At 46.2% G+C, this 12,638-nt stretch overlaps 1 protein-coding gene across 2 annotated transcripts in view; it reads left to right on the top strand.

Moving 5' to 3' along the window:
- Positions 1 to 12,638, top strand: part of SCARB1 (scavenger receptor class B member 1) — a 216,167-nt gene that overhangs the window by 106,086 nt on the left and 97,443 nt on the right. For both annotated transcript variants that reach the window (XM_082244085.1, XM_082244084.1), the window contains exon 2: positions 299 to 459. In XM_082244085.1, the coding sequence (XP_082100211.1) occupies positions 299 to 459 (161 nt within the window). The remainder of the gene's footprint in view (positions 1 to 298; positions 460 to 12,638) is intronic.

Raw genomic sequence — 12,638 nt, 5'->3', positions numbered from 1 at the left:
CAACATATTGCACAAGAGAAAATGCTGGCAAGTAATGTCCTATTTCTTGTGGTAAGGAAAATCAGAACAAAGTTGTGCAGCAAACCCATGGCAACAAGAAAAAAAGCTTTTCACTTGCTTGTTGTAGTCTAAATGTGACACTGATTCAATTTATTTTGCCTGTCTGCTGATGCGTGTGTGTGTGTGTGTGTGTGTGTGTGTGTGCGTGCGCTCACTTCTCTTCTCTAACCCCCCCCCCCCCCTTTTTGATTATGATCTTAATGGAACTCTAATCTTGAATTATTTCCATATTTTGCAGAATGTCCGGATAGATCCAAGCAGTGGGTTTGCTTATGAAATGTGGAGGGATCTTCCAGTGCCTTTCTTTATGTCCATCTACCTCTTTGAAGTGGTGAACCATGAAGAAGTCCTTTTAGGAGAGAAGCCCAGAGTTGAGGAACGCGGACCATTTGTTTACAGGTGCAGTAGGGTTCACAAAGTATAAAAAATCTAGTTTGGCCACTGGGCCCATGATTTCCACGTAAGGCATAGTGTGCAGTATTAGATCCTATATAAATTCAAATTTCTTGGTGCTTATTGAAATTGTAGCAAATCAAGTGCCATTACAAAATGTTGTCTTCGGACCTAGATCCATTAGTACCCTATGTTCTGCTGTATTGGAAGAGCACAGATTGCTTTATCTTTTTTAAATGCATCATGTTGTGGTTTTTTAGAACTGCATGACTATGCCTGAGGATTTTAGCATTGTTGCCTTGCGTGTGGGGCCTCCACTTGGCACTCTTTCGTTGCCTGCAAAAGCCATTTTCTCGATTTTGACGGACACAGTCTCTGTTATATTGCCCCCTGCAGGAGTAGGACACTAGGCAGAAAGATTCTGGCTACGCCTATGGGCAGTCCCAGGGGGGTATACCCTCTCTCCCTGCTATAGGATGTCAGTTTTAATCTGCCTAGTCAGGAGTAAGGACCTAGTTCCTTGCTGGGATCTCTGGTCCTGGTAAGTTTTTTTTATTTTTTTTTTTTTTTATCCCCTAGTTAGCTTTTTCACCTGATTTTTTTTTTTTTTTTTTTTTTCCTGTGAGATCTACAAGCAACTGAGCTGGATCTGGGTGATGGGCAGGATATATAGATCCAGTGTTCACCCCAGCCGGCAAGTGAGCGCGCGCAGACCCGAGCTCTGCGGTAGGTCAGCCTTGACCTAGTCCCATCGGATGGGGACTTGCCCCGCGAGTTAAACTTCTTGCCAGGTCGCATACGACTGGGTCTAGGCCCGAGTCGCAGCGTTCCTATTGGCTGACAGCCCCCCACTTTGGTAGAGAGGGGTTCTGTCAGGAGATGGCGCCCGCATGTTCCTGGTATGGTGAGAAAATGTTCCCCCCTCTTCCCCCTGGCAGCTTTTGGGGTGGACACGGGCCCCTCCCTAGGATGGTCGGACCCTCACAACCCCGGGTTCTCCTCTGTCCTGTCACGCACCCCCCCTACCTGCCCCCCCTCACTACTGGGACTATGGGATCCTGACCACTACTCACGGAGGCTGGGACAGGGCGTTAGGGCGATGGTGGGGGCGAGGGTGGGTGTGGAGATGGAAGATCGATTGCGGGGGGATTCACCTGTAACTCCCAGGGCCCCCTACCTGTCGATCCCGTTGAGGAGGATCCCCTTGAGGGCCCTCAGAAGCTCCGCATGCCACACGGGGCTGCCATTTTCTTGTAGCCCATGTGCTCTGGAGGATCAGTGGCCATGTTTGTACACCCAGTAGCCATTTTGTGGTGGATTCCCAATGACATTCACTGGCAGCCCTGTTTTTGTAGTCTCTAGATGTGTTTTTTGGTGGTGGAGCCCCTCCCTATACCCTAGTGCTGGCACTCAGGTCTTTTTCTGATGATCGAGATCACTGCAGACACGTGCAGAGGATGAGGCAGGGGTAGGCAGATTCTGAATCTGATTCAGCCACTGCAGGTGTGGGTCTCCCTGCCGGGTCTACTACCTCGCTCTGTCTCCTCTGATAGTGAGGATGACATCTCTACCTCCACCACCACGCAAGAAAAAAAAATGGAGGACGAGACTGATGTGCAGGTTACGTTTGGCACTCACAAGCCATCCAGAGTGGCAACGTTTTTTTTCTTTTTTTTTTCCCACGTATTTTGACAACATGGCCAAAAAAGAATGGGACCGCCCAAAGCGTTCCCCTGAGGTGCCCAAGTGGATTGCTAGATGCTACCTCTTTGAGAAGACCCTTGTACAAAAGTGTACTGTGCCACCGACGGTGGACCCTCCAGTCTTAAGACTGAATACAGCTACCATGATCCCAGTGGAGGATTCCCTGTCCTTTAGGGATCCGGCGGATAGAAAGTCTGTGGCCCGCAATATGTACACCCTGGAGGGGTCTGCACTAAGACCGGGGTTTCATCCCTCAGGGTCAGTCGATAAGGCAAAGTCCTTCAAGGCTCCCTCGAGTGGTTCCAAGGGACCCTGGTCTGGCAAACAGAAATCGAGTTTCTCCAGATCTGTGGTCAAGGCCCCTTCGGCCTGAAGGTGTGCCCTCAACCGTATCTGGGATGGGGGGGGGGGGGACATCTTTGCCGGTTCCCGGACCTGTGGCTATCCAGGATACAAATTAAATGGGTTCACGAGGTCATACGGTCTGGTTACAAGATCAAGTTTCGATCCATCCTGCCGGTAAGGTTCTTCCCTTCCAATGTGAGACTGTCCCCGGATTGCCTACAGGACCTGGTATAACAAGCAGTAATAGTTCCGGTTCTGTGTGCGGAATGTTTTTAGGGCTTTTATTCAAATCTGTTTACGGTCCCCAGGAAGGAAGGAAGGCGAGGTGCGTCCAATCCTGGACCTGAAGGCACTAAATTGCTTTGTGTGAGTTCAAAAATTCAAGATGGAATCTGTTCATACGGTGGTGGCTTCCCTACATCAGGGGGATTTCCTGGCCTCCATAGACATCAAAGATGCCTACCTTCACATCCCAATATGTGCTGGACACCAACTGTTTCTTCGCTTTGCCATCGGAGAGGATCACTATCAGTTTGTGGCGTTAGGGTTTGGACTCGCCTCTGCTTGTCTTCACAAAGTCGTTGGCTCTGGTCCTGGCGCTGTTACGCCAGTGGGGGATATCTGTCCTGGGTTACCTGGACTATCTGCTTCTCCCCATGGTGCTGGTGACAAACTTGGAGATCACCATGAGAACCATGGAGAAGTTCGGGTGGATTCTGAACCTTCAGAAGGCGTCCCTGGTCCCTTCCATGAGACTGGACTATCTGGGCCTGACTTTGGACACCTCAGCCAGGGTGTTTCTTCCTCCGGGGAAAAACTCCAGACTGCGTTCAGCTATTGCTGTCCAGCAAATGGTCGTCCCTTCGGACATGTATGAGTTCTGGGACTGATGGTGGTCCCTTTCAGTCAATTCCACACGAGAATCTCCAGAAGGAAACCCTTCTCAAATGGAACAAGAATCCAAATTCCCTGGACAATCAGATCCAGGTGACCAGGGAGTCACTGATATGGTGGCTTCGGTCCCTGATGCTCAAACAAGGAAAATCCTTCCTTCCTCTATATTGGACAATTGTCGCCACAGATGCCAGTCTGTCCGGGTGGGGAGGTGTTCTCGGCAGGTTTTCTGCTCAAGGAGTCTGGTCCCTGGAACAGTCCAGGTTACCGATCAGTGTTCTGGAGCTGGGAGCAATCAAGCTTTGCTTAGTTCACTGGAGTACCTTCAGGGTTGTCCAGTGCGCATTCAACTGGACAATGCCACGGCCGTGGCTTACGTCAATCACCAAGGGGGCACCAAAAGTGGCCTTGGAAGTGGCAGGCATCCTTTGATGGGTGGGTGTAAAAATTTGTGTTCCGGCAGTTTTACCTTTGTTGGGGCACTCCAGATGTAGTTCTGTTGGTGTCTCTGATCAACAGGAAAGTGCAGAGGTTTGTGCCCTGTTCCCGGGACCCTCTGGCAGACGCCACAGACGCACTGATGGCCCTGTGGGGTCAGTATCGGCTGATGTATGCTTTTTCTCCTTTCATGTTGCTGCCAATCTTTGCAGGATCGAGGCAGAAGGGAATTCCGGTCATCCTTGAGGCTCTGGACTGGCCTCGCCAAGCATGGTAAGCCAACTTGGCCAGGCTAGTCGCAGGCTCTCCTTGGAGACTTCCTCTCAGGGATGATCTTCTATCTCAGGGGCCAATCTTCCATCCTGCTTTAGTCGCTGGCTTTGACTGCTTGGCTGTTGAAAGCCAGGTGCTGAAGGACAGTGGATCTGCTTCAGTAATTCCCACTCTGCTTAAAGCAAGGAAAGCGACTTCTAGGAAGATCTATCATCGTACGTGGAAGTCGTATATTGCGTGGTGTGAGTCTCTTGGGTTTCCCCCTCGCTCATACTCGGTGGCCCGGTTATTGGCGTTCCTTCAACAGGGAGTTGATTAAAAATTGGCCTTGAGTACCATCAAGGGTCAGGTTTTGGCCTTCGCAATTTTCTTCCAAAGGCCATTAACCATCCATTCCCTGGTGCGTAATTTTATCAAGGGGGTGTGACATTTGGCACCTCCGATAAAACCTCTGTTTCCACCTGGGACCTTCATTTAGTGCTGTCGGTTCTCCAGAAACCTAATTTTGAAGTATTCGGGAGATTCCCCTACTTGCCTTATCACTGAAGGTGGCCTTCCTGGGGGCATTAGTTCTGCGCGCAGGGTGTCGGAACTGGCGTTGTTGTCCTGTCGCTCTCCCTATCTGGTGGTTCAAAGGGATAAAGTGGTACCTCGCCTTGATCCGTCCTTCCTTCTGAAGGTGGTTTCCAGTTTTCTTTTAACCACTTTACCCCCAGCCACTGTGCTGCTACTGCGGCACAGTGGCTCGTTCCCGTCCAGCGACGTAGACCTACGTCGCTGGACTCCTCCCCCTGTAGGCGGCGCTCGCGCGCTGCCGGAGGCGCGCTCCCGCTGTTTTCATTCACAGCGGGAGTCGGGCCAGGGGAGGAGCAGCGGCGATCGCCGCCGCTCTTCCCCGATCGTCGGGGAATCGAGTGAGGAGATCCGCCCGCCTGTGTAAACAGAGCGGGCGGATCTCCTAAGTGACAGGGACTGACAGATCGGAGTGTTCAGCATAGCTGAACATCCGATCTGTCCTTCTGTCTCTCAGTCACCTCCCCCCCACACGTTAGTGAGCACCAGGCATACATTAACCCCTCCCTCTCCAATAAAATTAACCCCTTCACTGCCAGTGTCATTTTTACAGTAACAGTGCATATATATAGCACTGATTACTGCAGTAATGTCACTGGTACCCCCAAAAGTGTCAATGTCAGTCAAGGGTCCGATCTGTCCGCCGCAATGTCAGTCCCGCAAAAAAAATCGCAGATCGCCGCCATTACTCGTTAAAAATGACAAATCTTTCCCTTAGTAAACGCAATAACTTTTGCGCAAACCAATCAAAATACGCTTATCGTGATTTTTTTCACCAAACCTAGGTAGCAGAAAACAAATTGGCCAAAAATTTTAAAAATTGATTTTTACATTTTATTTGGGGGGAATTTCATATAAAAAAAATTTAAAAAATATTGTTGTTTTTTCAAAATAAACGCTCTTTTTTTGTTTATAGTGCAAAAAGTAAAAATCGCACAGGTGATCAAATACCACCAAAAGAAAGCTCTGTTTGTGGGGAAAAAAGGACGTAAATTTCGTTTGGGTATGGCGTCGCACGACCGCGCAATTGTCAGTTAAAGTTGCACAGCGCCGAATCGCAAAAAGTGGCCTGGACGTAAGACAGCAAAATCGTCTGTCTGTCTGTGAAACCTTAAGACTTAAGGTTACACCGGCAGAGGTAACCGAGATGGAAATTCCCTTTGGTACTAGTAAGCCTACCAAGACGGCGAAGGTTTTTCCCTTACCCAAATGTTTTGGTAATAAGATTAGAGAGGAATGGGATCATCCGAAACGAATCCTTACTATTTCCAAACTCATTGCTAGACGCTATCCGTTTGAGGAATTCCTCATTAAAAGATGGACGGTACCACCAGTGGTGGATCCACCGATTTCCAGACTAAATAAAGCCACTGTTATCCCGTTGGAGGACGCTCCGTCCTTTAAGGATCCGGTGGATCGAAAAGTGGAAGCGGAATCCCGCACTGTTTTTTCCCTGATAGGGTCAACCTTTAGACCAGTGGTTGCCATTGGTTTAGTTTCACAAACATTGACCGAATGGGCAAAATTGTTACGCCATGACTTAAAGGGGAGAAGTATCCCCCAGGCAGCGTCTGATTTGATGGAGCAAATTATACAAGGACTACAGTTCGTCTGTGACGCAGCCCTGGATGCCACTCCCTTGTTAGCGCATGCATCGATGTCAGCAGTAGTCCTCAGACGTGTGCTGTGGTTAAAGTGTTGGTCGGCGGATCTAGGTTCCAAGAAAGCTTTGGCGAATCTCCCTTTTCAGGGGGATCGCCTATTTGGGGCCTCACTAGATGAGATCATAAAGGATGTCACTGGGGGCAAGAGCACTTTTTTGCCGCAGACTGCTAAAGCTAAAGGACCTCGTAACAGGCGAGGACCTTTCTTTTCCGCTCATAAAAGGTTTGTTCGCTCCGCTGGGGCGAGCGTGAAGGGCAAAGCCCCTTCAGGAGGTTTCAAAAGGTGCTGGTCGGGTAAACAAAAGGCTGACTCAGCCAAACCTGAAGATAAGGCTAATACAGCCTGAAGGTGCGCCCCCACCCAGCTCAGGGGTGGGGGGACGTCTTCACCGGTGTTCAGATCCAGGGCTTTCCTGAATCCAGGACTAAAGGGTTCAGGAGATCATACGATCAGAATACAAGATCGAGTGTCGATCACTTCTACCGGTGCGATTCTTCCCTTCCAACATTTATATGCTACAGGGAGCGGTAGTTCCCGTTCCTTGAGCAGAACGTTTTCTTTACCTTTTCCAAAGATCATTCCCAGTTCCCTCCAGGAATCGGATCCGGTTGAGCGAGCGGACCAAGGAGTCTCTGGTCCGGTGACTTTGGTCTCTAATGCTCAGCCAGGAGAAGTCATCACTTCCGATAGGAATCAAGTTTCTGATAAATTTGTGGGAACCGGGAGCGATCAGATTTTGTCTGATTGCCTGGACCAAGCAGCTCTAGGACAGCCCGGTTCGGATCCAGTCAGACAATGTCATGGTGAGGACTTTGGTCGATCACCAAGGATTTCACCATCTGTGTCTTCATTAGGGCATCCCGGAGGTGGATCTGTTGGCATATCGGCTCAACAGGAAGGCGCGGAGGTTGGTAACTCGTGCCCGCGATCCTCTAGGGGCAGTTTCAGCTATTATGTCTTCCCCCCTCTCAAGTTGCTGCTGAGATTTCTCCGCAGGATAGAGGTGGAGGGAACTCCAGTTATCCTGGAAATTCCGGGCTGGCCTCATCAAGCCGGGTACGCCGACTTGGGCAGGCTAGTCGCGGACGCTCCGTGGAGACTTCCTCTCAGCGACGATCTTCCATCGTGCTTTACAGTCGCTGGTTTTAACGGCCTGGCCATTGAGACCCAGGTACTGAAGGACGGAGGATTGTCAGCTTCAGTTATTCCTACTCTAAAGCAAGGAAAGCGACTTCCAGCAAAGTCTATTATCGCACATGGACTTATATTGCGTGGTGTGAATCTTTGGGATTTCCCCCACGTACCTATTTGGTGACCCGAATTTTGGCTTTTCTGCAAAAGGGGGTTGAGCAGAAACTATCCTTGAGCACCATCAAGGGTCAGTTTTCAGCGTTGGCAATCTTCTTTCAGAAGCCGCTGGCTACTCATTCCTTGGTGCGGAATTTCATCCAGGGGGTGCGGCCCTTGGCTCCGCCAGTGGGCGCGCCCTTACCGCCCTGGGATCTTAATTTGGTTTTGTCGGTTCTGCAGAAACCTCCCTTTGAAAATATCAGGGAGATTCCCTTGCTTACATTATCCCAGAAGGTGGCCTTCTTGGTGGCTATCACTTCTGCACGCAGGGTGTCAGAACTGGCTGCATTATCATGCCATTCCCCCATATCTAGTGGTTCATAGGGATAAGGTAGTTCTTCATCCGAAGCCATCCTTTCTTCCTAAGGTGGTTTCAGATTTTCATCTGAATGAAGATATTGTGCTACCTTCCTTGTGTCCTGAGCTCAATCATCCTTGGGAATGTGCGTTTCATTCCTTGGATGTAGTTCGGGCAATCAGGGTATACCTGAAGACTACAGAATCGTTCCGTAAAACGGATTCACTTTTTGTGATCACGGATGGCCCCAGAAAGGGGTTGCCTGCATCTGCCGCGACTATCTCCAAATGGATTAGACAGACGGTGGTACAGGCTTATTCTATTAAGGGTCGGAATCCTCCGTTCCCTGTTAAGGCGCACTCCACTCGAGCGCTCAGTACTTCCTGGGCCTACCGCCGTCCAGGTTTGCTACCTGGTCGTCGGTGCATACCTTTACAAAATTTTATAAAGTTGATGTGATGGCATCGTCAGATGCCTCTTTTGGCCGCAAGGTTTTGCAGGCCGCAATTTGAGGAGACCGGTGGTCTACCTCAAGGGTTTTTTTTTTTTTTTTTTCGTTGGAATTTCAGTTGAGTCTCACCTTTTTTGATTTGATGAGCCTTTAAGACTTCTAGTTGGCACCAGTTGGGCCTTCTAGATTGGATTTTGATTTTTTATCCCACCCCTCATTTGTGGCACTGCTTTGGGACGTCCCGAGTTGATATTAATCAAGGAGGACTACGTCTGTCAATGAGCGACAGAGAAAAATGGATTTTTGCAAGATCTTACCGTAGAATCCTTTTCTCTTAAGCTCATTGACAGACGTAGTAACCGCCCCTCTGTTTTTGAGTTGGGTTGGGTTAAATTCTCTACACTGCTTTGTGACATAACGGACTTGCTGTAGCAGAGAGAGAGAGAGGATATACCCTCTGGGACTGCCCCTTTCTTTCCTGTCTAGTCCTACTCCTGTAGAGGGCAGTATAACCCGAGTTGATATTAATCAAGGAGGACTACGTCTGTCAATGAGCTTAAGAGAAAAGGATTTTACGGTAAGATCTTACAAAAATCCATTTTTTTTCCGCAGAAATTGCGTTTGGAAAATCTGTGCGCAAATACGGTGTGACAATAAATTTTGCAACATCGACCATTTTGTTCTATAGGGCCTCTGCTTTAAAGAAATAAATATGTTTGGGGGTTCAAAGTAATTTTCTAGTAAAAAAAAAAAAAAAAAAAAAAAAAATTTTGTCATGTAAACAAAGTCACACAAAAGGTTTGGTTTTCAAGTGGTTAGAGTGGGTTATGTGTGGCTAAGATTGAGCATTAAATGCCTGGACAGTTCAAACACCCCCAAATGACCCCTTTTTGAAAAGTAGACACCCAAAGCTATTTGCTGAGAGACATATTGAGTCCATGGAGTATTTTATATTTTGCCCTAAGTTTCGGGAAGGTGACAATTTGTGTTTTTTTATTTTTTTTGTTTTTTACAGAAAGTTGTCACTAAATGATATATATTGCTCACGCATGCCATGGATATATGTGAAATGATACCCCAAAATACATTCTGCTGCTTCTCCTGAGTACAGGGATGCCACATGTGAGACTTGTTGGGAGCCTAGCTGTGTACGGGACCCCGAAAACCAATCCCCACCTTCAGGTTTTCTAATGGCGTAAATTGTGTATTTTACCTCCACACTACCCGTCAGTTTCAGAGACCCTGAAATTTCAAGATTGCAAAATGGGGTCATTTAGGGGGTTTTTTTGCTAAGTAGATACTCCAAGCTATTAACTGAGACGCATAGTGAGTCCATGGAATAGTTAATAATTTTCCTGAAACTTGTGGCAAAATATAATTTTTTTTTTTTTTTTTTTTTTTTTTTTTACAAAAAGTTGTCAGTTAATGATATATTGCTCACACATGCCATGGGTATATGTGAAATGACACCCCAAAATGCATTCTGCTGCTTCTCCTGAGTACAGGGATACCCCATGTGAGACTTTTTGGCAGTCTAGCCAAGTACAGGACCCCAAAATCCAATCCCCACTTTCAGGCTTTCCAAGGGCGTAAATTGTTGATTTCACTCCTGACTACCTATCACAGTTTGAGGCCATGAAATGCCAAGATGGCACAAACACCCCCCCCCCCCCCCAAATGACCCCATTTTGCAAAGTAGACACTGCAATCTATTTGCTGAGAGGCATGGTGAGTATTTCCTTTTTTGGAAATTGAAGAAAAAAAAAAAAAAAAAACTTTGTGACAAAAAGTGCGATCTACAAAACACTCAACATGCCTCTCTGCAAATAGCTCAGGGGGTCTACTTTCCGAAAAGGGGTTATTTGAGGGGTGTTTGTGCTGTCTTGGCATTTCATGGCCTCTGAAACTGTGATAGGTAGTCAGGAGTGAAATCAACAATTTACGCCCTTGGAAAGCCTGAAAGTGGGGATTGGATTTCGGGGTCCTGTACTTGGCTAGATTGCAAAAAAGTCTCACACATGGTGTATCCCTGTACTCGGGAGAAGCAGCAGAATGTATTTTGGGGTGTCATTTCACATATACCCATGGCATGTGTGAGCAATATATCATTTAGTGACAACTTTTTGTGTAAAAAATTATATTTATATATATATATATATATATATATATATATATATATATATATATATATATATATATATATATATATATATATATTCCGGAACTTGTGGCAAAATATAAAATATTCCATGGACTCACCATGCCTCTCAGCAAATAGCTCGGGGTGTCTACTTTCCAAAATGGGGTCATTTGGGGGGGTTTTGTGGAATCTTGCATTTTCTCACTACCTATAATGGTTTAGGAGACCCTGAAATGTCAACGAAAAATGTATGTCCTTTGAAATTCTGATGGTGGGGATTGGATTTCGGGGTCCTGTACACAGCTAGGCTCCCAAAAAGTCTCACATATATGGTATCCCTGTATGCAGGAGAAGCAGCAGAATATATTTTAGGGTGTAATTACACATATACCCATGGCATCTGTGAGCAATATATCATTTTAATGACAACTTTGTGTAAAACAAAAAAAAAAATATATATATTTTTTTTTTTTAGTCACTTTTCAAACACCTGTGACAAAAAAAATGAAATATTCAATGAGCTCAACATGCCTCTCAGGATATTCCTTAGGATGTCTACTTTCCAAAAAGTGGTAATTTGTGGGGGGTTTTGTACTGCCCTGCCATTTTAGCACTTCATGAAATGAGATGGGCAGTCAGAAATTAAAGCTGCGTACATTCCAGTATTTACACCATAGTTTGTAGGCGCTATAACTTATGCTCAAACCAATAAAAATATGCTCCATTGAGATTTTTTTTATCAAAGACATGTAGCTAAATACATTTTGGCCAAAATATGACATAAATTGAGTATATTGGATATTTTTTAAAAATTTTCACTTTTCTTTTTTTTTTTATTAATATCGCAAAAAATTAAAAGCGCAGAGGTGATCAAATACCACCAAAAGAAAGCTCTGTGGGGAAAAAAGGGCGTAAATTTTGTTTTGGGCACAGCATTGCATGACTGCGCAATTGTCAGTTAAAGTCACGCAGTGCCAAGTTGAAAAAAGGGCCCTGGTCTTTGAGCAGCCAAATCCTCCGGGGCTTAAGTGGTTAAAAAAAAAAATTTTTTAGACCAAAAGATTTACTAAAAACCCCCTAGCATTAGTGACCATTCAAACTGTTTTTTATATATCGCATGATATTTGCGGTTTATCCAGCACAAAATTTTTGTTTTATATTTTAAGGCACAAAAACCCAATATTATACCCACTTTTTCAGTAAAACCTATACCCAAACATGTCTAGCATGCGCAGCAGTTTTCTGTAGTGAAAATCACTTTTAAGTTGGAGCGGGCCTATTTTTTTGGTAGGGTTTAAAGGGGTTGTAAAGTCAGAAGGTTTTTAATCTTAATATATTCTATATTCTAGTTTATGTATCTATAGTTTAATAAACCCACAACAGTAAAATAAAATCAGACTGTATATGCAGTAAAGCATGCTTTTATACTTGCTGTTGAACCTAAGTGGTTAATCCTCTGCAAAGGCTCTTTGATCTTGTATGCAGAGATCCTCCTCCCAATGACTCCAGAACAGGTCCAGATGAAACCGAGCCTTTGTAGTCGGGCTGCACATGCTCAGTTTGGTGTGTATTGAGTTTTTCTTTTGAGAGTGCATGTGATCAGCACAGAGCCAATCAGCACTGCTCAGAGGGTTAGGGGTCCTGAATCCTGATGGGACAGTTCAATGGAGTATGAAAACTTCTCCTACAAGCTTTAACCAGGAACTGATAGAAGTCACAAGACTGCTATATACTGCTGAGAAGGTATTTAGCAGTTTATTAAAATAATTGCATTTCCATGTTCTGTGTATTGTGTGAGACCAAATGGTGAATGCAGGGTCCTGGATTTAGTAACACTTTAATATCAAGGGACAACTACTAGATGGCAGGAATTGATGCCTCATATTAGGTTTAGCCTCGGTTCACACTAGGGCGACCTGCGAGGCGACCTGGTCTCCGCAGGTCGCCTCCCATAGGGAAGCTGCGGACCCGTTCTAATAGGAGTGACACAAGTCGCTCCGACCTAGAAAAAGGGTCCGGAGCTTCTTTGGGGCGACCAGGAGGCGACCGCCATA

Source organism: Pelophylax lessonae (assembly GCF_965119305.1).
Source record: "Pelophylax lessonae genome assembly, chromosome: 1".
Lineage (NCBI taxonomy): Eukaryota > Metazoa > Chordata > Amphibia > Anura > Ranidae > Pelophylax > Pelophylax lessonae.
Note: the sequence above shows the minus strand (reverse complement) of the source record. Positions and strands in the feature narration are given on the sequence as shown.